At 36.5% G+C, this 27,440-nt stretch overlaps 1 protein-coding gene across 7 annotated transcripts in view; it reads left to right on the top strand.

Moving 5' to 3' along the window:
* The window catches only part of TTC7B (tetratricopeptide repeat domain 7B), a 118,985-nt gene that overhangs the window by 30,515 nt on the left and 61,030 nt on the right, over window positions 1-27,440 (top strand). For 4 of the 7 annotated variants that reach the window (XM_068148770.1, XM_068148768.1, XM_068148772.1 and 1 more), the window contains exons 4-13: window positions 2,492-2,622; window positions 4,540-4,661; window positions 12,398-12,476; window positions 14,522-14,694; window positions 18,001-18,064; window positions 20,275-20,412; window positions 23,795-23,878; window positions 25,143-25,247; window positions 25,576-25,693; window positions 25,885-25,942. In XM_068148770.1, the coding sequence (XP_068004871.1) occupies window positions 2,492-2,622; window positions 4,540-4,661; window positions 12,398-12,476; window positions 14,522-14,694; window positions 18,001-18,064; window positions 20,275-20,412; window positions 23,795-23,878; window positions 25,143-25,247; window positions 25,576-25,693; window positions 25,885-25,942 (1,072 nt within the window). Of the gene's footprint in view, window positions 1-2,491; window positions 2,623-4,539; window positions 4,662-5,053; window positions 5,078-12,397; window positions 12,477-14,521; window positions 14,695-18,000; window positions 18,065-20,274; window positions 20,413-23,794; window positions 23,879-25,142; window positions 25,248-25,575; window positions 25,694-25,884; window positions 25,943-27,440 lie in introns of all 7 variants that reach the window. The other 3 variants (XM_068148769.1, XM_068148771.1, XM_068148773.1) reach the window with 1 other exon arrangement.

Genomic DNA, 27,440 nt, shown 5'->3' with positions numbered 1-27,440 from the left:
TGGCATAACCTTGGCCATTTGTGTGAGACCATAGATGCAGGAATGCCACTTGGAATAAGTGCTAAAAGTATTCACTGTTTGCTTTCTGAATCTTTTATGGATAATTTATAAAGTTTTTGAAGATTTTACAAGAAACCTTTGCAATTCATAATGTGATTTCAGTATCAGGCACGCTGATAGAGTGGAGGGTGCCCCTGCCTACTGCAGAAGGGGTTGGACTAGATGACCTGTGGAGGTCCCTTCCCATCCAGACCATTCTATGATTCTGCGCTCTTTTCTAGTCCTAATACTGTTTGTTGCCATTGTGCTCTTTTGACAAGCAAATTTTAGAGTGACTTTGCAAAACGTAGAAGCTTAATGAGTTGCAGACTCGTATTCATTTCACTGCTTCTCACTTTCTTTTCCCTTGGGAGTCATCTTGCTTGATCTCAGGACTAGATATGTATGAGATTAAGTGTCTTCCCAAAGTAAACTGACCCAGTTTGTTGGAAACTTTCACTTGAAGATGATTTTTACTGAAAGGGCTTAAACTTAAGCACCAATAATATCAAATCACCTTGTGATACCAAAGGCACGATATTCTTGAATTCAGAATAAACAAAACTAACCAATAAAAGTTAAATAAACCACTAGCTATGACTTCACAACACATACAACAATATTTTGTAGAAGTACAATGTCCCTCTTTTCCAAATATCTCAAAGATGTTTATAAAGAGTTAAAGAAATTCCTGGCCTTTCCAGAGATTAGACATTCCTGACTGTAAAGAATGGGAACAACACAGAGGGGAGACCTTGTCTGAATATATGCAGAAGTCTTCAGCAGATAATTTTGGGGATTTATTTCCTTGAAATTCACGTTTCCCAGTTTTGTACGTTACCAATTCCTCTCTTTTCAGGGCTCTAATAAATAATCCCTATTTTATCTCAGTATTCTTATGGCGAAGTGAGCAGTATGTTATGTGGCTGTGTTATTGCCATGTTGCTCTTGTTGTCTATTTAAAATTAAAGAGTACTTTAAAGTACTTTTAATACATTATTTCTTAAATGTTGTTCATCTTTAAGGGAAAAATTAAACCAGTAGTCTGGTGGGACTCTTAATTTTAGCCCGTTACAGAAATTGTAATTTATTCCTTGTGCCATCAAAACAGATAAAGTGTCCAAGCCATCTTGTTAAGTGGTCATTTCAGGGTAGTTATCCCAAATCAACTTTCTGCTCCAAAGCATTGCATGCTTAAAATATACTAGAGAAAATAGAGGGAGTACTAATTGTATAATGAAGTTACTCTAAGAAGCAGTATTGCATAGTTCACCAAAGGACACTTAGAATCTTGTACTCACCTTCTGATTTACTGAAATTTCTGGCAGAGGTGCTTTCATATTTTAAAGAAAATTCTAAACAAACATCAGAGAATGTTCTTATAGTGAGTTTTTCAGATTAAAAATATAGTAGTTATGGCAATAAAATATAAAAATAGAAGTAATAATTCCAAGTCAAACCTACAAACAGCTAGCTGAGTAATGTGTTTCATGTAGTAGAGGATTACTATGAGGGTTTTTTTTCTGTAATTTAGTCTTTCTGGTTTGGGGTCTATGATTTACAGTTAACAACAAAATCTTCATGGATTTTTGCTGTTTGATTGACAAATTGAAAAAAAGATTAACACAGGTTACTCTAGACTATTTTCAAATACAGTTAATTTTTTAATGTTAGGTGAAACTCATAGCCTGTCAGAAAAGACCGGTGTCTGTGGTACTCAGGTTTGGCAGGTTTTTAAGGAACAGACTGCTTGTGTGTTTGCTGTAGTTCAGATATATGTGGGGTTTTGAAAAATAGTATTTTTTGTAAAGATGAGTTATGCTTTTACAGGGAGATACTAAAACTTGGTGGATATTTTAGAACGACCTGGAGGTCACAAATATTGCATAGCTCTGAGTTCATCAATAATGATGAAGTATTCTCCAAACTGGAGTTTTGTACTACTTGACATCATAGAGACATCTGTTCAATGACTGTGTTTTGTTATTGCTATTTTTTTCACTTTCTCCAGCAGTGGTTCTCACTAGAGAATACCATCAGTTACATGGTGAATTATATTAATGTGGGAGCTATTGAAAGCACTTAAGGATCAGCATTTACTGCTGACAAGCTGGAAGAACAACCTGAAATACATCTCTTACGAACATTTGGAAAGTACTATATGTCAAATATAAATAAGTATTCAAATAGATACAAGATTATTTATTAGTGTCTGTATCAGAGGATGATACCTTCATAATTTTTTTGGTAATTTTTGTTTGTTTCTTTCTTCTCCTGACCAAAGATTGGACTGTTTTCATATATATGTGTGTGTATGTGTGTGTGTATATATGTATATGTACAGGCACCCCCCCCCATATATATGTATACATACCTATACATATGTATGACATTAGGTACTAATACTTGAGTCTTACATTTTTTAAAACCTAATTCTCTCCCTCTCCTCCAGGTCTTTGTCTTGAGAAATTGCCAATTTCATCTTCAGCTAGCAACCTCCATGTGGACCGTGAACAAGAAATTGTTACGTGCTACGAGAAGGCTGGGGATATTGCTCTTCTGTACCTTCAGGAGATAGAAAGGGTAAGATGGGATTATTTGCTTAGTTAAATAATTGTGTGGCTCATCTTTCATTGATGTGATGTTACCAATGTTTTTGGTAACTCAGAGAAAAGATACCTAATATCAGTGTTCTTAGGATTTCAAAGGACTCTTTAACACTGGACAATAAATTAATGTACCTTAAATGGGTGTCTAGTAGCTGCCCCCCTGACTGTTCTGTCATTCTGATCTCTTAGAAAATAGTGCTCCTCTGAACCACCCTATTAAAAATGCTGACCATGAATGTGGGATTATGGTGTCTTTCAAACACACATGTCACAGCTTTTCAGATAATTCTTAAAAAGAATTCAATTCAGAAGGAATCTGTGAAGATTGATTATGAATTCTATTTGGAGCTAATAACTGCTCTTAAGCTATCTTCAGTAAACTACTTATAGGTAAAATTCTGAAATTACATTTTACCTGTGAGAAGACACTTGGGATGGCCAGAATAGGAACTCAAAGTGTTTGCTTCAATTAATAGGCACAATCCTGGGACAATGAAAATATGATCAGAGCTGATAGCCAGATAAACATCTGAAGTTCATCTATATTTCAAAATCATATAAATCTTAATATCTCTATACATTTTACCAGGACAATGTTCTTGAACTTATAGCCTATTTGTCATTTCTTCTCATTAATATACTACTCACTGTGTGTATGAAACTACAGTTGCTGTTAAAATTTGTGGTACTAGGGTGTGTAGGAGATATGGTTTTTAGTGATGAAAGTTGACCTGAAATTCTTAATGTTAGATCAAATATAAGCTACAAACTGGTCTGCAGAAAATTAGGCAAGTTTTTGTTGTCTCTCCTCCCCTCCGTTTTGGATTGATTAGGAATTATGGAAAATTAAAGTGAGACTCTATTCATAAAGAGTGTCACATGTCATTGTTGAAATGCTTCAGGCTTTGTCTGAATGTGAAAGGATACATTGGCTCTTCTATTTCCTCCTCTTGTTCTTACTACAGAACCCCTTTAAGTGTTGTAAACACTTCTTTTAAGAGACAAAAACGTTTGTGGTACCCTGTGTTTCTAGGAGTTACACACTACTGCATTTTATTTAGACTTTGAGGTATGTCTGGACAAAATACAATGCTCTTGGGGCTCTGTGCTTTGGCTTGTGAATACTATTAAAATGAAGCAAGTTAGCAATATCAGTCTGACCCTCTTTTTCAGACCTATTGCTTACAAGCCTCAGGCCAATTGTCTTTGAAAGGATTATTAGATACAGTTAGGGTTACACAAGCAAAAGGAAGAGGAAAGAAAACTTTGAGGCGATGGAGGAAAGGAAAGCAATCGACACTTTAAAAAATGCATACACAATTTTATTTTCTGAAGGTTTTTTGCTTTGGGAGTTTTGTTTTCTTGCCATCTTTTAGTGGCTGGTAGACTGTGTGGGGTGTATGTGAAGGCAAATGAAAGCTAGTAGCTCTCCATTTTGAGAGGATTTTTAATGTTGATGTAATACAAATTAAATTATTTCAAAATAACTTTTTGGAGTGATTTGGAGATGGCTTTTAATCTTACTGCTTTCTGCAGCAGTCCTTCCTAATCCAGCAGGTGAAGTTTTGACTATTGTCACCTCCAGCTACTGAATAAGTTTGTAAATATGCTTTTTCATCTACTTGCCTTTTGTGTACATTTCTTCACAAAAAAAAAAAAAACCACAAAAAATACTGCATAGGTTTTTTTTTTTAGTGGTATTGTTGCTTGGTGAAGAAATTACCTTTGAGGATAGAGCCAAGATCGAAAAGCTTTATATTTAAGTGGGAAATATTCTATTAGCCACCACCTACAGAAATTCCTCCAACATTAAGTATTACCTTCTGTGTGAAAGTCCATAAAACTTGATTTAAATGGGGTTTAATTTTTTTTTTCCCTTTTGTTCTCTTAGGTAATTAATGCCAATATACAAAACAGGAGCCCTAAGCCAGGGCCCACTACACATGAACAAGAACTTGGGTTTTTCCTGGAAACAGGACTTCAGAGAGCACATGTTTTATATTTCAAGAATGGGTAAGATTTGATTCTCCTTTTTTTATTTGGTTTTTAGTCCAGCTTTTGGATTTGTGGTCTAACTGGGTGTCATCAGCTTTAGAACTTGTGGATTGTGTAATTATGAGACCTCTTAGAAGTAAAATTTTGATTGAAATAGTAAGGCTGCCCATACTGCATTTATATATTGTAAAATCCTTTAATCAAAGTATATTAAACAGAAAGTTTTGTATATAATTACTTACCAAATTGGAGAACTTAAGCTATCTTTCACTATTTGAAATTACTTTATTAATAGGCACCGTTAGAACATGGTTGACAACATACTGAAACTCTTTGATTTTTATAATTTTGATTTTGTAATTTTTTCCCAAATCTCTTCAGTTATCACTTATTTTAACATTATGCTGCAGGATAAATGTGCATGAAGATCAACAGTATGTATACAAGTACAAAATCTGTGTGTAACCTGCCCTATAGATCCTTTTAGATTCTGCATGGGAGATCTGATATAATTTATTTTAAATAAGGCTTTTTTTTAAAAGCCTAAAAATAAATTCAGATATCACAAAAACTGAAAAAAAAATGAATACAACTCTTGTTTTTAAGAGCTTTAAAACTTGGCATAAATGGTTTTTAAGTACATTTCTGACATTTGTTGTTGAAATCACATAGTTAAAAATTTGTTTGCAGGGTTTTTATTTCACGAGGAAAACATGATTTATTTGAAATATTGGAAATCATGATAAGACTACTGTTTTGTACCAAAAATGTTTCATATATTTTCAAATACATAAAAAGGACATGATAGGAAATCATGCAGTGTCTGTAAAGAGTTCGAGATGTGAATGTACTGATGGTAGGGTAACAAAAGGCTCTCCCAAGTTTTCAACTGTTTAGGGATTTCAACATGGAAATGATCACTAGGCTCTTGAAATCTCATTCTTGAGTAACATAGTAGTGCTGCAGTAACACATGATCTGAGAGTTACATTTTAGTCCTGTTTTCATCATTTAATTGTAGGAGGAATGGAATGTTCTGAAAGTTCTTTTTTTTTTTTTTCCACTTACCAGGGCTAAAATAAAATTTCTATTTTCATGTGTGCACAAAAGATAAATAAAACACACTTACTGAAAAAATCACAGTGGCTGTTGTGGTTAAGAATAAGCTGATAATTTCACAATTTTAAGGATTTTAATTGAAAGCTGTGAATGGAAATGGTACATTTAATCTGACATGATTTTAAAAGCAATCAGTAATAGACATGGCAGATTAAGATCAATTAAGACGACAAAATAAAAACCAGCACAAAGAAGTCATTCAGTGGGTTATTAAGGAACATCCACGCCATAGGAGTGTTTTTTGTAGACCATATCAATTGGTGTGGTGTGAACTTTGAAAGGTTGATTGTATTCAGTGAATGCTTTAATCCTTCATGGTGAAGCTGTTGGTGTTCCTGTTAACTCCTACATAAGCATGTATCATTTTTTTGCAGTCTTTAGTACAATGATCACTTGCAGTTTACAGGCTAATTACACATTATGTATTTCACTGAAAATGTCTTCTTCCATTTTCACTGGCCAATGCTAATTTTAATTGTGATATGAGAGGAAGTGAGGTGTTACAAAAAATAGCTCTGTGCCAACCATTATTTTACATATTCCTGCCATTATGTCCTTGAGTTTCCATTCTTAATTTAGCACCCATCTGAGTTCTTTCAAGATTTCCTAATATGGCCGTTGTTCCAGGCTGCTAGTTTGCTAGTTATGTTCCTGCTTTCATGGGTCCTTTTATTTATTTATTTTTAATTTTTTCCCTTTAGTAATTTTTAAACTTGAACAAAACTTTAAGTATATACTTTCCTAATAGGGACAAATTTATAGCATGCTTTTTAATAAATTTATTTTAAGAATGCTTTACATAGTTTTAAAATTTGCCATCTCTTCTGATGCTAGGTTTATAGAAATTAGAGTCAAGACCTTTACGTTAAGTTTGGCACCATACTTCAAATCTGAGTGTTATCTGAAGTTGTAAAGATCATATGAACACTTTAAGCAAGAGGAAATGTAGATATGTTTAATACAGGCAATAGAAACATAGGTTTTTCTTTTAAATTAACTTTTTGCAGTTGAAGCTGTAGATGTTATAAAAAAGCTTCAGTCCTGTGGTGGAGACAGAGAATCACCACCCTTTAATTGCTTATGAGCAGTGGGGTGGACGAAGAGGAAAAGTGTACTTGTCTGTTTTTACAGGCAGACTAAATCTCCTATTCATATTGCAGTGAAGCGGAATCTCTTATCTGTGTATGTTCATTAAGTGAGGCAGACACTCAAATGTTCATTCTGAAGAGTTCCTTTTACCAAACTTGGCACTGGTTTGAGGCAGTTCAAAAGTTTTCCTGTTACCAGCACAGTGGCTGTAGTAATTTATGCATTAGAGCATGGTGAAGGTCTGAGTAGATGTTTCTGGATTTTTTTTTTGGCTAGGTTTTCTGGACTCCAGTTCCACTCCAACTAATAAACGTCTCTCAAAATCCACTGAATTTGTCTGAAGTCCTTTTGCTGTGCACTTGGGTTTTTTTTGTTGCATAAGTAAGAATCAGTTGGCTAATCACTGCTTTTAGTTACACTAATTCCAGTAGCAGTGAAAGCATCATTCTGGTCCATGTGTGTCAGTTACAAGCTGAAAAAGAAAATAACTCTTATACTAGCTGCAAGAGCATAATTTTAGGAGTAATATAGGAAGTATTGCCTGCTACCCTGAAAGCTGGTTGATTCAATTTAAATTTCCATTTTCTTCACAAACTGTACAGAGATTTTCTTTTAAGCCAAGATGTTATTTTTTTTGTAGAGGATTAAGTGACTGTCCTTCAGGTATTCATTATCTTGTATGAAAAAATAGAAAGTGTCTGAAACCTAACTTACCCTAACTGCTAAGTGCTGGCATTTTGAAATACATGGAAAAGCAATTATCTTGAACCATATAAACACAAAGTCTGAACAGAAGAATGCTATTTTAGTGCTCTATTAAGACAGAAATCTGAAATTAATATTTTCTTCCAAAGAGCACAGAATTTTCGTAAAGAATGGAACTACTTTCACTTGGGAGTAGAGGAACATTTCAGCTTGGAAACAAGAAACAAAGTGGTGTTTATTGTGCTTTTAAAAAACACATTCTGAAATACATAACGCTAAAAGTCTTGCAGGCTGATTATGTAACTTCTATTTAGTTTAGTAGTTGCTTTGTAATTTCAGATTGAAGGAGTTCAAAGTCTTGATGTTGTTGCAAGAAAAGCTATGAGCACAGGAACTAAATTTCTTGTCAAAACATCAGTATTTGTCTTGTATTCATGTCATGAGACAAACAAGAGAGACTGATACTGTAACCAGTTTTTATTTTAGAGGTGGTAGTGTTCAGAAATATGCTGGAAGTGTGTGGTTTTTAAAGCAGAAGTTCTTTCGTGTGAAAACCAGACTTAGCTACCTCTTAGAGTTCTTGTGCAAAGATATGGTTCTGTAAGAGTGTCTAGTGTCTAGACAGCAATTCGGTCTAGTCTCCATCATGCTTTACATGCTGAATTGAAGCCTGAAGAACCTGTATCATGTCTGTACTCCTCATGGTGCCAATACCGCTGCTGGCACAGCTGCCATGAAGGAATACCTTCCTGGTCTTGTTTCTCAGAGACTGGCTTTTTCTCAGTAGAAACCAACACGCCTCAAAACAATACAAAACAAAGAACAACTAAACCAGTTTTTTCTACATATAATTGACTTGTCAATGTAGGATCTCAGGTAGTGATAGAACTAGGGGGAATGGAATGAAGCTGGAGGTGGGGAGATTCAGGCTAGATGTGAGGAGGAGGTTCTTCACCATGAGAGTGGTGAGACCCTGGAATGGGTTGTCCAGGGAGGTGGTCGAGGCCCCGTCCCTGGGGGTGTTTAAGAGCAGGCTGGATGAGGCTCTGTCCAGCCTGATCTAGTGTGGGGTGTCCCTGCCCATGGCAGGGGGGTTGGAACTAGATGATCCTTGTGGTCCCTTCCAACCCTGAATGAAACTATGAAACTATAATTTGTTTTTTTGGATCTGTGTTTCTTCTTCCACCGTAGTATAAGAAGGAACAGCACAGGAATATATCTCTCATGTTAGTAAGTGAGGGAGGTTGGATGGAAACCAGTCCGTAGTGCTTCTGTTGCACATATATAACTATATAGGGCTCACAGCTCGGGATTTTACAGTGATGAAATACATCAATTCTTCTCTGATGGAAATGCTTGACATAAATACACATTAAGACACTATGACCAGCTGTCCAACTGTAGTAGAATACAGTGGTAGCTACCTATCTCTGTCTGAATCTGTTGAGGTCTTGTTGGCTATCAGTCTCAAAACACACTGATCATTAAGTAAAGAGTGGAAAGATGAAATTAAAAAACATTTAAATCCCATGAAGTATTACATTCTTGACACGTGAGATATCACTGCTGTATTGGAAAGTAAATGAAATGAATCTGTTACAATTTTCAAAATATCTTTTGACTATCTAGAGGTTACTGCTTTTGTATTTGTGCAGTTAGGAAACTAAGGCAGAATATATTCAAGATAGAGACAAAAATCACTGGTTTGTGATTGGTAATAAAAATGAGTTTTCAACTCAGTGATGAAGTATTCTCATTTACTTCACATATTTTTATAAGACTAATGGTAGGACGTTTTATAGAGGTGGTCTTATGTTCTCCTTCCTGAGAGAAGTGTTGCTGTAAGCCTCATGCTTAGAAATACTCTTTGAATTCTTGCCTACAATGAAGAGGAGGAGTATAAAGGAAAGTGATTTCTAATAAAAATTCTGCTCCTATATTTTGGAGTTTTTTTATTTTTTCTTCCCCATACTTACATATAGAATAGAATAAACCAGGTTGGAAGAGAACTTTGAGATCATCACATCCAACCTATTATTCAGCCCACCTAATCAACTAAACCATGCAACCAAGCACCCTATCAAGTCTCCTCCTAAACACCTCCATGATGGTGACTCCACCACCTCCCCAGGCAGCCCACTCTTAGGATGCATTTTTCTTGTTTGTTTTTTACTAGTTCAGGTTCTTGTTTGGCTCTCTTCTGGTGTAATTTTATTCTCCAAAACAATAGAAAACAAAAAGCAAAGAAATTACAGCTTTTTGTCATCTTAGTGAGACTGATTCACTGGAAATTGTGATAATAGCTGGTGTGGCTATGAGAATCTTAGAATTATAGGGGTTGGAAGGGACCACTGGAGATGGCACTTGGACCACAAGGGATGCAAATTAGCCCTAAGGACACCAAAATAGTAGATTGTACCTTTAAACCCTGATTGTCAGTTTTAAACAAGCGTAGTGCTACTTGGAGAGTCAAACTAGTTGTTTGGTTGGGTGTGGGCTTTTTAAAGCAGCAAATATTTAAATTGTTCTTTAAAAACTGGGAAGATGTGAATCAAAGGGCTTGATATGAGCATGTTCTGATGGCAGGCAGTCACATGAACAAACATGTATGCAACTAGCAGTGTCTGTCTGTGGGCTGTCTTTGTCTTGTCTGAAATGAGCTGTGAGTCCGTGTTAATGTACCTTAAAATTCCTTGTGTTGAGAATGGAAGAGATCTCAAAGTCATTTACAGACACTGTGGGATGTTGTTTTCTAAGTTAACCTGCCCTTTTGCTCTGGCCTTCAGTCAGCATGGGCGGAACTGCTAGCACGAAGGCACATCATAGTGAAAAGCAGGTAAAAGCTGTGTGCTTCCTAGGCTAGGCGGGAAAAGTACGCACCAGAATAGCCACCACCCTTGTCTTCTTCCCACTGTTACAAACTCTTAACAAATATAGGAAATGTACTTTGACAAAAGCAGTGTGGTGTGGAGATCTACCATATTGTTCATGGTATATTTTGCTTCGCTACTCATCTTAAAGCATTTAACTCAATTTTGGGGTGATTTAGATTGTGGTTCAGAAGTGATTTTGCTTTATTTTAGTATATTTCATATAGAAGATGCTATACGAATCCGTATGGTGTTTGTGTTCCCTTGTGCAGTGGATCGGTGTTAAATGCTTTATGAAGCAAAACCTAATTCTGTATTTTAAGTTGTCTTTTATTCTTGTACAAAGTTACTGCTTTTTCCATGGCACAATAGAACTTCAGTCACAAGTTTCATTTGCTTGCAGATGGTTACAGAAATGTAATGGGTAACTAGTAGCAGCCCTTAAGGACTTGCATCCTGTTTCATAAAGTTCTTTATTTTGTTGTTGTTATTATAGCAAATACAAAGATAGAAACTTAATATGGAAAAGAATGCTAATGCCAAAAATTTCATAAATATTTACATTGTTGTGATTTGAAGTTCTATTGCATAGTATATGTTTCACCTGTACTGGGAAGTAGTGCTTCAAGCTGACAAGTTCTTGCTTTTGCTCTTTTTTTTTTGGACAGTTTTGCAGGGAACATTTCAGGGTTTTTGACAAGTCTGTCTGTGTTTTTAAATCTTGTTATGAGAGCACATCTGTGACTTTGCAATGCAGTCTTTGAGACAAAGCTCCATTCATGGGAAATACATACTTAGAACAGAGGACTTAAAGATGAGATTCCAGTGGTCTGATTTTGGCTCTCTAAAATATTTGGCATGTGGTATTACTGAATGGTATGTGTTTTGGCTTTCCAAAAGTGCTGAAGGTAGCCAGCTTCCATTGATTTCAGAGGTTTTCTTAAAATCTGACCTACTGACTTTCTGCACTTCATTACTGTATGAAATTGGTATAATATTAATTAGCTATTGAGAGGCCTGCCTGTGTGAAATACTGAAATAACATGGGACAACTGCATGAAAAATTCTGTTTATGTGTAGAGGTTGAAGAATTCAGTCATTCAGCTCAGCAAAAATACCACCCCAGTCCTTCATCAGTTCAGTGATGAACTGTATCTATATATTATATTCTCAACTTCTTTTAAGTGCAATAAAAACCAGATAGCAAACTAATATATCGATGAGAAAAAGATGAATCTGTGAGACCATTCATCTGTTGTTTGAGAAGAAAACGTTCAGATCTGCTAAAATTGTTAGTATGAGTGATGCCTCCATTCTGAGGGTCTTGAGTGTCTTTGGAAAAGCTGTTTAGGCAGCAGAAGTGAAAGAAACATAGACAAAGAACCTTGAGTTGGAGATGCTACACCAAAAAATTAATGGAGTTGAGAACAGAGCACTGAGCCCCTAGTCCTCTTCTGGCCACACAGAAGAGGTCACACAGGCTGTGTTTGTGCTCATTCCTCTCTGAAAAGGAGTTTAAAATATTACATTACTTGCACTGAGGATTATGAGGTTTACTCCTTTCCCCATTTTAAGGTATCAAGAGGCAGATAAAATGGCACACCTTTTCCCTGCCCCCAGGTTTCTACTTTGAAGCCTAGTGTAATTGGAAATTAAAACCATTGTAGTAGCAAGACCAACTTCAGTTTTGTGTTTTCCCTTTTTTGGAGTGGTCACTTCTACACTTTTCCTCGCTTTCTCTTGAAGTACGCTGATCATGAAAATGTTTATTTTTATAATAAACTGGCATGGGAATGTTGTTACAGTAGTCAGTGGGGGGGGTTCCAGATGAGAAAAATAAATAAAAATCTCACACAGAAAGATGATGATCTTCAGGAAAAAGATGATAGCATGTTTTTTAAAATTCTGTCAATATACTAAGGTGTTACTACACCGAATTTGGAATACTGTCACAATCTATGTTTGTATACAGGAACTTGACAAGAGGAGTTGGTAGATTTAGAGAGTTACTAAGAGCTGTTGAAACAAGGACGACACAAAATCTGCGAATGGTAAGTTATATTAAACCACATTCCTATTGCAGCATCTGAATTTTAGTAGACAGGTAAAACACATATAGCATATAAGAGAGACAAATAACCAGATACAAAGCATATTGATCAGGGTTTTTTATCCACTACTTCAAAAGGTTAAATTTCTTGGCTTAAGTGAATGACAAAAACAAAAAAGAATGTTTCATACCCAGCCTCTTCCCTATTTCTCTTTCCCATTTGTGGTTATGGTTAAAATCTGGTGGGTTTCTGACTGACCACACTTCCACCCTTAATCATAATCACACCGTTGATGACTTACAATAGTTTCACAAGAGTATTGTTTCATAGTTTTGTAACGGAATAGGAATGAGGACAAAGTGCAGTGTCTTTGTGTTCTATTAAGCTGGAAGTTATGAAGTTGTTTGTTGGTTTTTTATTAATATATTTAGGACAAAGCCTCTTAAATGAAAGCAGTAAAGCAAAATCACTAAGATTTGTTATTTATATTGTCAGAAAATAAACCTTTACCAAAAATTGATGTAGCTTTTTTTGAGTCTTTATATATAAAAGGCTGTCTTGTATGTTTTGCTCTAATGTAATGATTTTCTAAATGTCCTAGTTTAACTTCCTAATATTAAGTCTGTAAAATTCCAAAGTGATAATATGGAAGGTAATTGGTTTCTTAATTCATTTAATAATGGATTCCTAGTAAGGATGTTGAAATTATTAAATAATACACATTTAATGGAGAGGGAGGACTTCTTATGATACAGGGATTAAAGTGGAAGATGCAGATTGTGTAGTGCTTGTCCATGGTTTAAACATTACACATGTTACTGGGAAATCTTTTTAATGCAAATTTAGATCTTACCTTCTTTCTACTGCTGTGGTACTGATCTCTGAGCTTTCATCATCATGATATATAGTTGTGCTGCTTTTATACATATATATAGGAAACATAAAAGAGGAGATTAACCTGATAGTTGTGGATTATATGATGACTTCAGAGCTTTAAATTAAAATAATTAATTTAAATAATATTTATGTAAGTATTTCTACACTTAATTATATGGTGACAAGAACAGTTGGTCAAAATAAACTTTCTTGCTGGTCTGCACCCTCATTTCACTCTTTCTGAGCCTTACCAACAGTAGCAAACACTAGCACCTCCAAGGACAAGTTGTCAGAAGCCCAGATCCTTTGGGGTTTGGATTGTAACTGTCTCCAGAGGGTTGATCTTGACTAACTGCCAGATGCCCACCCAAGCTGCTCTCACTCCCCTTCCAAAACATAGCAAGGAGGAAATAAATAGAAAAGCTTGTGGGTTGAGGTAAAGACAGGAGTTTGCTTACCAGTTACTCTCATCGGCAAAACAGGCTCAGCTTGGGGGAAGAGAGTGGGATGGTAAAAAACAGAGACATAAACTACAACACCTTCTCCCCACCCCCTCTTCCCAAGATCAACTTCAGTCCTTCATTCCTGACTCTTCTACCTCTCCTCCCTACCATCTTACTCTCTGAGTGGTGCACAGTGGGTGGAAAGTTGTGATGAGTCCATAGTAGTTCCTCTCTGCTGCTCCTTGCTCCTCATACCTCTTCCTAGCTTCAGTGTGAGGTTCCTCTCAGGAGTTGCAGTTGATTCAGGGAATATCAACATGTTCCACTCCATGGTGTCACCTCTTAGCAGGCTGCAGTGTGGACATCTGCTTCACTGTTGTTTCTCACAGAAATGTCTGCTTTCAGGCCTGGAGAGATGGCAGAAATTATTGAACACAAAATATCTGAAAATATACTGGATGTGCTCCTCTCTTAGGAGTTGATGTTGATGCTTCAGAAGTATCAGGGTTTAACTGACAAAATGGAAATTTGTTAATGCCGTTTTCTTTCTTTGTGTTTAGGGAAGTGTACCAGGTACACTTCAAGAGCAGCATACCTGATGGTTTTTTTGGTGTTCTAAAATAACAAAATGTATTCGACATGGCTACTGTTCTTTAGAAATAATGCAAACCTTTAAGAGTTTGTATTCAGCATTTCTAAGAAACATACTTGTCTTTCATTTAACAGACAATAGCAAGACAACTAGCGGAAATTTTGTTACGAGGCATGTGTGAACAGAGTTATTGGAATCCCCTGGAAGATCCTCCTCACCAGTCACCCCTAGATGATCCACTTCGAAAAGGTTCAAATACTAAGAATTACGCACTCAGTAGAAGACCGCGGGTATACACTGGAGAAAAGTATGGCTGAGTTTATACCTCTCCTGTTTCAATAACTGCAATTGTTACCCAGTCCTCTGAGTAATTTATATTTTTCAAAGTGTAGAAGGAGTTGGGAAATGTGAATGGGAATGTTTCCCATGGTGAATGTGTGTGTGTGTGTGTGTGTATTTTCTGTGAAGAGAACTAGGGAATCAACATGCTTCTCCAAGCAGAACTTTGCACTGTATGCATGAGACCTTTTGTTCTCAATTCTCAAAATATTTTTGTTTGTTTGCTGTATGCTGACATGTATGGTAGAGTCAATATCTCTTCCTATAAGTGAGATAAAAAAGCAAACGTGAACTGCGTGGTAAAACTCAGATTGCACACTGTAGGAGTTGTGTGCCGTTTCTAGACCTATATTCTGCTTTACCATGGAAAGCAATGTGAACATTCAAATTAATCCCTGAAACATGATAAGAAACCAATACATATCTAGCAATTTAGCTAGCAGTTTCAAAGATAGTTTATTTCCCAAGACAGCTACCTTTTAATCTTCTTATGTTAGTTTTGGTATTTTTTTTTGTGATGCCACCTTTTTGCTGAATTTTGTTTTTTCACTGAGTCAGATAAATGGTATGCTATGGGTCATTTTTGTGTAGCACATCCCATGGTTAATTTTAGAGTAGCTTTGATATGTATCTCTTGAAAATGTGTGTGTGTTTTTTTCAAAGCCCATTATCATTAGCATTAAACTTGGATAGCCATTTCCTCAAATCTGAACTTTTTCTTGATAGCTTGTTATTTGTTTGTGTCTGATCAAATGAAAAATGGTTCCTAAGGTAAAGTTAGACACTCTCTGACAGTGCCAAAAATATACATTGACATGGTTTTGTGCTTTCTTGAAATCCTTCTGTGTCGCCTACTGCCTGGAAGGAACGTGCTTGTGTCAAAGCATAGTGGTAAAATCTTAACCATTTGGCACCATCTTTATTCTTTTTTTGTCACTGATACTAAGTTTGATCTGATGAAACTTTGATGCATACCTACTTATAGACATGCACTACTTGACTTACATTCTACACACAAGTCTTTGTGTGTGTGTGTGTGTGTATATATATATAAAAAAAAAAATGTTTAATATAGTCCACCGCTGTTGTTTGCTTGTTTTGAAATGTGCTGGAAGGCAGTGTAAGCTAGAGAACTGAGGAACTAGTTGTAGCAATGAATATAATGATCTAGGCAGGATTGTAATTTGCCATGGTAGGGCAGTGCTGAGTAATGTGGATAGAGAAGATTTGAATTCCATTTAAATGTAAGCAGATGGTGTGAAGTCTGAAGAAAATCACTGGAGATACTCAAACTCTAGCTGGATGTGGTCCTGGCCAACCTGTCAGTTGACCCTACTTTGAGTGGAGAGGTTTTATTAGATGATGCCCAGACATCCCATCCAACTTACAGCAAGTTTTCAGGCTTAGAATTTCAAACTTACGGTCTTCATTCTTAACTGATCCTTTTGTAGAAACATGTCTCCTGGCAGTAGTGGGACTTTGTTTAGTGTAATTTTCTTGTTCTTGGAACATGCAAGTGAGGAGTTCCACAGCTTCAACAGAGCCTGTATTTAAGTCGTTTCCTTTTGTCACATCAGAGTGATTAATACCAGATCAGATAAAACATGTCTATCCAAGTGTCTCATCTCCAGCAGTGATTGAATGTAAGTACCTAAGAAAGTGAATAGCAAGACAGATAAGTAGGAAACTTCTTCCTAGGGTTTCATCTGACCACCAGCTCGAAATCTGAGCTATACTGTTCTCTGATACCATAAGTATCTGCTTTGCAGTCTTTTGGGGATGGTGAATATGCCTTGGTTAATACCACTTACGATTTTGTAGACCTCTGTGCTACTGCCTCTTCAGTTTTCTTTATCCTTAGCTGAACTATTAAGCTTCCTTGTTTGCCTTTCGTTGGGAGCCATTTCATGCTTCCAGTTGCCTCTCTTTTTCTGCGTTGTTGTCTTGGAGTTACTTGACTCATATGTCTGCATCTGTCAGGAGACACAGAAAATGTCTGACTTCAGTCAAGTAAATTGAGCTTCTTGCATACTCAGGTCAAAAAAAATTTCTGAGTAATTTCTGCATGAAGAGGGTCTTCAGTGTTTGAGACAAACATCAACTTATTTACCAGTAACTGTGTATTGAAATTTCTTTGTTATGTAAAAATATAAATGTGTTCTGAGAGTTAGAATATTCTTTCTTCAAAATCTGATGAGCAACTTGTATTGATTAAAAAAATTAAAACTCATCAACAAAACAGCTACCCTGAGGTCTTAGCTGCTATGTATTACCACTACAGAGTCACAATGTTGCCTTCAAACTGCCTGGAGTTCAAATGTGTTTTAGGTTCCGAATAGAATAGAATAGAATAGACGGGGTTGGAAGAGACCTTCAAGATCATCACATCCAACCTATCAATTTACATTTACATTTAGGCCGTTTTTAACTGGTTAAATTTCTAGTGAATTTAAAACAAACACTTGAAATATGTTTTAATCTCAGACAGGTTTGGGTTTTCGTCTGTAATTTAAGCACCCTTGGGACTATAGGACTTGCTTATTTAACAAGAAATTATTTTCCATATTTAAATGATTAATTTTGGAACTGCTGGTTTTAATTAACAGGATGCCCCACTTGTGTTAACTCAGAAACAGCTCAGAAAAAGAAATCTGAAGAGTTAAAACAGTCACTGGGGGAGCGTGTGTTTTTTGTCCACCAGCATAGAAAAGTATTCAGAAAGCATCCAGTGTTCTGAGAAAACAGTAAAGCTTGCAAACCAGCCCTGTGCAAGGTTTTTCAGTATTAAGTCATAAGGAAGTGCATTTCATTCAAAGTAAACATTTTAACTGCTTGGAAGTAACAGTGGTTATGGCAAGCAGGCAGGCATTGCCATGGCTCTTAATTGTTGTCTTGCTCCTGTGAGAAAATTTCTTGTTTCTTCTACATCACTGATGTAGATTCAGCTCAGATAGATTAGGTGCCAGAGGCTGGTTTAAAATATGGGTACAGTTTTTACAGTTGTCAAATTATGTGTAATTTTGGGTTATTTTAATGTGTTTAACTCTGACGGCTAGGGTGGATTTGTTCTTTTATTGTGTTGGGCCAACATTTCTGAAATGCAAATTGACAGCATTGCAATGAAATGCACTTTAACCAATTGTTTTTTCTATGCAAGTTACTCTCTTGTTTTTCCTGGAAATTTTCTAGGTTTTACAGTACTCATCATATTTATGTAAGCTACTCTTGAAAGTAATATGTTCTGCTTAAATAATTAAATTCTCATTTTGAACAGCATCTTTTGTCCTCAAGAAAATACAGAAGAAGCCTTACTGTTGCTGCTTATTAGTGAATCTATGGTAGGTAAAATAGAGCAAATATGCATGTGCTGTATGTCTATTTTTTATTTTTTTTTTTTTCTTTTCTCTTTATGTAAATGAAAATAGAACTTTTCTTCTCATGCCTTTATGACTGGTTTTCATTTTCTGTTAGGAATGCAGTTACTTCTGAAACTCAGATGTTTCCTCTGAGCCAGCAGGATGCAGTCTGCTAGTGTTATAAATAGGACTTTTTGTCCTTTAGAGTGGCTGATCCTAGCTTCCTTCTATTCATAGGCAGATGAGCACAAAGCCAGGTCTTTCCTTTAGCTTAACTAAATTTTGTTGTAAAAACTAAATAAAAAAGCTACTAAATAGGCATAATAAACAGCCAAAAAGAGTTTTTCATTATTTGTTAAACCTCAGATGCCACTCAAATTTGTAAATGTTTCTAATGATACTGGCATTCAACCTTGGCAACTGGATTATTGTTTTTATTGTAATTTCCTCAACAGGTGATTCAGTTCCAAGGCCTACTTGTGCATTTTGTCAGCCTTTTATATTTTCTTCTAGCATTATTTTACTAGTCATCTCTCACATACTGATACTCTTATACCAGGTCAGGTATATATTCTCAGGTGGCAGAATTTAAAACAGGGATTTTTTTTCTCTTTTTCTGACTGAAGCAGTGGAACCTATGCAATCTGAGACATCATATTGTAATTTGTCTCACTGCATATCAACAAGACTGCTATGTGTGATTCAAATGTTTTCATGGTCTGGCATAATTTCTGGTTTGATACAGTTAAATAAGATCAGAACATTTTATTGAACATTGTATCATTTGAACTGTTTTAAAGTTTCCTCATTCCCAGCGGTCTGCCTTGCAATGGTTGTGACAGGATCTGTCAACAGGAGACTAGACTGAGCAAACATTTCCATACATCATGTGTTGGTTTTGCTGCATTATATGCTTACTGCTGAAAAAAGGGTTGTCTGTGCCTCTGTAACGTGCCTGAGCAGCTCAAGGAGATATACACAGCTTTGATCTGAGCTGCGGTCATGGTGTGAAGTGGAAGCAGTTCTAGTTCTGCAGAATATGAGTATTGATTACTGAGTTTGTGTATATGTTTTCTTGCATATCGGCTGGTCTGGCAAATTTAATGTTGGAGAGGGGGAACTTTCAACCCACCAAAAGAAGCCAGAAAACAAAAAAAAATAGCATCAAATTAAAAGTACTGCTCAGTTAAGTTTTGTTTTGGCTTACTTACAGTTTTTATTTCATGAATTAGATCTGACTAATTATGTCAAATATTTGTCACTGCAGAACATACATGCTTAGCAAACCTTCTATACTTTTTTTCTTTGCAAGTGATTATTGAAGGCTATGTGAGGAAAAAAAATGTTTTGAGAGAGCATAAAATATTTCACGTGACAGACTTTGGCTAAGTCATGTAGTTCAAATTAGTTTTGGAGGGGGGAAAGGGAAAGATTGAGCAAGAAAATACTCATCACTCTAGACTTTTCTTTCTGAGGGTTGAGAGCTGTTACTTCAGCTTCAGCGCCTGCTTTCTATCTGCAGTAGTTAAGTAGTATGTGTTTTGAAACCAGAAATGTGTTTTGGGGTAGAAATAAGAACGATTGACTAGTCACTGGTGTTTTGAGACAGTATTGTTGTCAGTAAGATCTCTTCCTTGCATTGTCTGTGAATTAGTGAAAACACAGATAAGGTGTCAAGACATCCCTCCTTCAAGAACTCACTCAAGTAAATATTGGAAAACAGATCAAGGATCTGACATACAAGTATGATTCTGTGTAAGAAAAAGTAATCAGATCACTGTGTATATATGAACCCTAAGTCATACTGCTAGTTTCAGGGATGTCATGCATTCTAGCATCATAATTTCTTAGTGTTTCAAATGCTCATAAAATGGTTTGAGTTGGAAGGAACCTTAAAGATTCTCTAATTCCAACCATCCTCCGTGAGCCAGGACCCTTTCCATTAGACCAGGTTGCTTGAAGCCCCACCCAGCCTGGTCTTGAACAATTTCAGGGAAAGGACATCCACAACAGAATCAAAGAGTGGTCTAGGTTGGAAGGGATCTCAAAAGGTCATCTAGTCCAACCCCCCCACCGCAGTAAAGAGGGACATCCTCAATCAGATCAGGTTGCCCTGAGCACTGTGGAGCCTCACCAGGAATAATATCTCCAGAGATGGCTAACTTGTTTCTTTTTTTCATGGTATGTTTCAGGCTAACCGTGATGCTGTACTGAGCAGAATACCGGAACACAAAAATGACCGTATCATCAGTTTACAAAGTGCATCTGTAGTCTATGATTTACTTACTATAGCCTTGGGAAGAAGAGGCCAATATGAAATGCTTTCAGAGGTTTGTCAACAGTAGTGACTATTCAACTGTGTTGCTTATTTCTGTTAATCATGTTAATTGTGGTTGCACTTAAGGGCTCAACAAATGTAGGACTCTCTCACTCTTTCTATTGTGTAAATGCAGCAAGTAGTCTCCACTCCAAGAAGATTGTTGTCAAAATTTATCCAAGCAACTTGAGGCAGTAAAGCACAGAATTTGTGTTTAGGTGTGGTAAATATTTAATGGCAGAGAAATTCACACAGATGTACATGTTTTAAATGGAACACAGCAGGAATGAATGACAAAAAACCCATATGGTAGATATGTGGTAGATATAAATACCTAGAAAAAGGATTTGTGGTCTTTTATTCTAGAAAAAAATCTTTTCTCTGTGGTGCTGTGTTGTTGTTTTGGTGGGGGTTTTGTTGTTGTTTTTGTTTGGGGTTTTGGTGGATTTTTTGTCTTTAAATGTTAAACCACTATGGAAATTATAAGTTCCTGGAATTCCACAATAGACACAACTTTCTATTTGCAACTCTTGCCCTTTTTAATAGAGAAGTTTTTTTTTTACTTACCCAGGAAAGCTGGGGTATGTCTTCTTAGCTATGAAGTCTAGGATATTACCTTGGAAAGATGGGTTATTTTTAACCATCTTTGTTAGTTAATATTCCATCATTATTTTCTATATTCTTTTGAAACATTCCCTGAAAACCAGGAAGTTTTACTTGTCTGAGAAGTACTTTTCAATACAGAATAATTGTATTTATGTCCATGAAATACCTATTCTTAACATTTGAAAAAAATAATCTTACGAAGACATGGCATGAAAGAAAGTATTTACTTTAGCATACAGCTACTCTAGATACACAGCTGCAGCAGGAGCTTATCAGGAAATGGTTAGAACATCTCATTTCATGGAATCATAGAATGAGTAAGGTTGGAAGAGACCTCAAAGATCATCAAGTCCAACCTGTCACCACAGACCTCATGACTAAACCATGGCATCAAGTGCCACATCCAATCCCCTCTTGAACACCTCAAGAGATGGTGACTCCACCACCTCCCTGGGCAGCCCATTCCAATGGCTAACAACTGTCTCTGTGAAGAACTATCTGGGCACCTCGAGCCTGAACTTCCCCTGGCGGAGCTTGATACTGTGTTCTCTTGTTCTGGTGCTGGTTGCCTGGGGGAAGAGACCAACCCCCTCCTGGCTACAAACACCCTTCAGGTAGTTGTAGACAACAATAAGGTCTCCCCTGAGCCTCCTCTTCTCCAGGCTAAACACTCCCAGCTCCCTCAGCCTCTCGTCATAGGGCTTGTGCTCGAGGCCTCTCACCAGCCTCGTTGCCCTTCTCTGGACACGTTCAAGAGTCTCAATGTCTTTCTTAAACTGAGGGGCCCAGAACTGGACACAGTACTCATGGTGTGGCCTAACCAGTGCTGAGTACAGGGGCACAATGACTTCCCTGCTTCTGCTGGCCACGCTATTCTTGATGCAGGCCAGGATGCCATTGACCTGCCCGTCCTAAATCCACGTTGGCTGGACCTGATCCCTTGGCCATCCTTCAGGTGCACAGTGATTGCCCCCAAGATGATCTGCTCCATAATTTTTCCTGGCACTGAGGTCAGGCTGACAGGCCTGTAGTTTCCAGGTTCCTCCATCCATCCCTTCTTGTGGATGTGCATCACGTTGGCCAGTTTCCAGTTGTCTGGGACCTCTCAGGTGAGCCATGACTGGTGGAAAATGATGGAGAGAGGCTTGGCCAGCTCATCTGCCAGCTGTGAGTTTAGTGAGTGGTTAGAGAATATCTGCCATCAAATCCTGTGACTCATAGGCTGAAACATTTACAATTTGAAGTATTACAATAAACACAAATTCAGAAACGTGAAGATATTCTCTTCAGTTATGTAATAGGCATAACCTTTTTTTTTTTTCCTGGCCTCATTCTCTGTGAGCTAATTACGTTTGCTCAAGCAGAGCTGTCAGAGCCTTAAGTCAAAAAACACCATTATTGTAACGGTGGAAGTAATATTCACCCACCAGTTCCAATATCTTGTTATCATCTCATGGCTTAGCTATAGCTGAATGCTTACAGAAGTAATTGTGATCTAAAATCATTAAATGGTCAAAACCCTCTCTCATTCTTGTTAAACTGTTCTAATGCTGAGTCACGTTCATCATTGAAAAGGTATCATTTCAGTAGCTGGTGGAGAAAGAGAAGCTTTTGTTTTCTGCCAAGTTCATAGAGGGAGGAGGGGGAGGGTGCCTTCCTCACCGAGGCATCTCTGCAAAATATCCAAGATAATAGGGGAAGACATCACACAACTAACTTAGTTCATTTTTCTGCTGTGATCTTTTTGTTTTTACTGATGGAAAACAAGTCAGGTGGCAAAATAAATCCTCCATTGGATTTCTTAATAGATGTTTAATTAAATTACTGCATGTACTATGTGATGGTGAACTTTTAACAATAGCGTTAGAATTTGGGTGTAGAAGCTTCTTTCCTTTATAACAAGTTAATAAAAATTCTATTTAGTAATGGTCTTGATATTGGACATTGTATAAGAGCAAAAATTTTATGCAGCAAATAATGAGTTCTGTGTTTGTTTTATTTCAGTGCTGCTCTTTGCTTAGGGTTCTCATAAAGTGTGAGAAGATGCTTCACACCTGCCTGTGGTTTTTTGCAAACTTGAGCTTTAATGTGAAAAATAATTCATGGTATAACAGTTTACTATATACATTTTAGCTGGCAGAGCAGAAAAGCTGCACCTTTCAGTTCTCTGGAGCTGGCCTGATGAGGCAAAATGAAATATTTCATATTGACCACAGCAGATTCAAAATTTTCCAAATGAGCATATAATGGTAATTCAATATGGTAATAACAGTTTTCCTTTTGGCATTCTGTTAAGGTGAGAATCTCAGCAGAATATTGAATGTATGGATAAAATTCTTAAAAGTAATACTGTCAGGTGAACTTTTACACCCCACCCTTCTCTTTGAAGGGGTCCTGATAAGGACTTGTGACTATGCCATTGCTTCTACATATTCACAATTTAGGATGAGTGTGTGTACAATTTGCCATTTCACTTATGACTTACCTCCTACCTTTTGCAGCTGGTACCTTCAGCAAGCTGATATTTGTCATTCCTTTTTTCAGACTAAATAGAACAGTACCAGCAGGAGTATTTAAAGAAACAAAATAAATAGGAAATTTTTTTTTACTCAATTCTTTTTTTTCCCACATCTAGAATCAGGCAGCTGTCATCACTTATTTGAATGATTTAAATTTTTAATTACATGTAATCCAGATATGAGTCTGTAAGAAAATTTTTTTATACTGTTATACCTGCTGAACATGTGAAGAATGCACCATTAAATAACAATTTTTCCCCCCCAAATCAGTGTTTAGAAAGAGCCATGAAGTTTGCGTTTGAAGAGTTCCATCTCTGGTATCAATTTGCATTGTCCTTGATGGCAGCAGGAAAAGTAAGTCTTTGATTTAGTTTTTTTATGTATTTCTTTTATTGCTGGCTTTTGATAACAACAACATTTGTCACTTCCGTAAGTTTCATCTGTAGTGTTTTTGCAAGTAGTTCTAATCCTTAAATCAGCTAAGTGCACTGTACTCCTGCATTTATGCTTAGTACAGTACTGTACAGTAAAACTTGTTATTTCAATAGTTTCTAACTTAGGAAGATAAGGGTGATGATAAGACGTGTCTTGCCAACAAGCTTAAGCTAAGCCAATTGAATGTAAGTAGGAATTATACCAGATAATATTATCCATTAGAAATTTGGTTTAGTGCTGTTTTGCTAAATGAATTTTATGCTTAGATACAAATTAGCACTGATTCATGATGCTCTTGCATTATTTTACTTTGAGAATTTCTGACTATGTCTGTCTTTATTATTACTGTCTTTGAGACTGCATATTCTTTGCCATTAAATTGAGATGGATTGAAACGAAACAAAACAAAACAAACTAGGTTATCAGATGCAGTCTTCTACTTTCAGTTATTTTGTTTTTCCCTGTCATGTTGTGGAAAATAAATCACATTCATTATGTAATGTAAACAATACTGATTTACTAAAACATCATTCTCAGTGGGGGTAATACGCTTATCTTCAGTATGGGGAAAAGAAATTATTTGTGTTTTCTTTAGAAAATGGTTTTACAAATGCACTGCTTTTAACAAAGCTGAATTTTTATTCTTTTCCATTCTTCATTTACTTTTGAGTTATCTTCTAAACTGTGACTGGATGGAGGCAAATGAGTTTTAAAAAGTGGAGCAGTACCAACCTATTATACAGTCTTACAGCAGAACTATTCTTAAGCACTGTTGTAATTCTCAAAGAAAATAAAACACTGCTCTGAAGACTGTCCCATTCCGGCTCTTTCATTTGCCTTCCTGAAATGTTGTGAGCTTACAGGCCTAGCATAGTTTTAAGTACATCTCAAAACTGTCTTCTGAATCATGTACCAGTTGAATTACATTCTGGGCAAATGATTTGCTGGAAACACATAATGATAATTCATAGGGGTTTAAATAACAGTAGTATCTGAAGTCTTGTTTTCACTTGGGTGAGGAATCGTAGCAGATTTTTAGTGAAATGTTTAGTAATGGCTGCTTGTTAGCAAAATGTTTAGTAATGGCTCCTTCACGTGGGAAAAGTAAGATATGGACATGGGCATTTTATATCTGTGAAACAATTATGCTTTTAGTAATTTCAGTGGAAAATGTTTTTAACAGTCTGCCCGAGCTGTTAAAGTCTTGAAGGAATGTATACGTTTGAAACCAGATGATGCAACTATTCCACTCCTTGCTGCAAAGCTCTGTATGGGATCTCTCCACTGGGTAAGTTTTGGCATTCTTTGTATTTTCAGTAAGACTGGTGCTAAAGTGCAGCTAAATCTTGGTTTAGGGATGTAGCAAATATTTTTGCACAGTAACTACAGGCACTTGGCCATCTCTAAAAATACAGTGCAGATATGTATGTGCACATGTACACCTGTGTTTGCATGGACAGCTTGCAATATTTGATAGCAACAGTTATTGGGGTAGCGTATTTCGAAAGTGATCTAAAACATAGGGAAGAGTATATTAAAAATTGAAACATTAACATATGGAGATCAAGATTGAAATTACACTTCTGTGTAATGTGGATGTTTTACAATATTTTCAGTTGGAAGAAGCTGAAAGATTTGCCAAAGCAGTTGTCGATCTTGGGGACAAAACATCAGAGTTCAAAGCAAAAGGCTACTTGGCACTGGGATTGACTTACAGTCTGCAGGCTACTGATGGTAAGATAAGAGTAAATATTCACATTTAGAAATTCCCATGTTGCCTTAAAAAGAATAGCTAGCAGAATACTAAAAGTTAAACCTTCAGTGTGCAACCATTTTTTCAGTCAATGTGTTAAAACTTCTTCAATTAACATGTGGAATGAAATCTCTTGATCTTGCACATCACTGATTAAATATATCCTTTTTAGCATCCTTGCGAGGAATGCAAGAGGTCTTGCAGCGAAAGGCACTTCTCGCATTTCAGAGGTGAGTGGGTGTTAATCTTTTCATTTCATTCTTTTATAAGCAGTGAAAAGCTTTCATTATGTGTTAAAAAGAGGAACTCGTAAAAGATTGTGTAATGAGGATTTCACCTCTGGGAGTCTGTCTTCATGAGTAGAGAATGTATTTCTTTACCGTCTACATCATTTTATTTCAGAAATACCTAGATTGATTTCTAAGGATTGCCTTTAATTTTAAAGGCATTTGTGTTGCTCTGTAGTATAAAATACTGTTCTGATCTAGAAGATAAAATCACATAATGCAAGTTTCTAAAGTCATGGTTCAATATGAGAGTGTTTCTAGAAAAGCTGGTTAACTGATCAGATTGTATAGGAGGCTTTTGCAATTGTATCTGTAGAAACAGAACAATATTTGAGGCCCTCCTGCTGTGGGTAAGCAGTGAAATCTAGAGGGGAAGAGATAAAGTCTATCTGGAGATTTAATAGCAGTGTAGGCAGTGACAACATAAATGCCCTGTCTTCCCAAGTGCCTTACAGAGTAGTGCTATTGGAGATGACAGTAGCTCATCTCAAGGATTTGATTCTCTTCCAGAGAAGCCTGAGGGGAGATCTTACTGCTTTCTACAACTACCTGAAGGGAGGTTGTAGTGAGATGTGTGTTGGTCTCTTCTCTCAACTAACTAGTAATGGGATAAAATGTCCTGAAGTTGCACCAGGAAATGTTTACATTGAATATCAGGAAAAATATCTTTACTGGAAGAGTGGTCAGGCATTGAAACAGCCTGTCTAGGGAAATTGTGGAGGTGTTCACAAAACATGTAGGCATGGCACTTTGGGATATGGTTTAATGGTCATGGTAGTGCTGGGTTGGCAGTTGGACTTCATGATCTTGGAGGTCTTTTCCAATATTAATGATTCTATTATTCTGTGTTGAAACTGAACTTTCTAATTCCTGGTTTATACTTGAACTCCTCACCCATGCCTTTTACTGACTTAATCATTACTGTTTCAAAAATACTCTGTTAACTATTTCTCACCATTTCTACCCATTCAGTGCTTCTGAGGTTCTAATAACTAATTGCAAACAATGAAATTATCTGTTACCTGAAGCAAATCCATCCCTGCTGACTCTAGCCTCCAGTTTAGTATAGCAATTCCCAAAAATCCCGAGTCTTTCCCTGCTATCAATCTGTCTGGAAAATTTCTGGTTTCTAGGAGTTGAAGTTGTCCAGTATTGTGACCACCCCCAAGTAGGAAGATCCTTTTATATTAGTATAATATTTTGTGTGGTAGTATTTTATTAAGTTGTTCTAGCAAAAGAGCATGTGGTTTAACAGAGAATAAGCAATAGACAGCAGGTTAGGAGAACTATTTTCCAAATTATATTCATCTTCTTGTCACTGTAAAATTACTCCTTCATGCTCTCCATATATTGTTTCTTGGTTGTGTGTTATGCCATCTTTCACCCAGGAGCTTTTCTGTTTCATTCTCTACTGCTGAACAGTAAGTCTCCTGATGTTGTC

The sequence above is a fragment of the Melanerpes formicivorus genome, unplaced genomic scaffold, assembly GCF_026170545.1.
Source record: "Melanerpes formicivorus ecotype bairdi unplaced genomic scaffold, bMelFor1.0.p_v2 SCAF_17, whole genome shotgun sequence".
In the NCBI taxonomy this organism is placed as follows: domain Eukaryota; kingdom Metazoa; phylum Chordata; class Aves; order Piciformes; family Picidae; genus Melanerpes; species Melanerpes formicivorus.
This window is presented reverse-complemented; position numbering and strand designations above follow the sequence as displayed.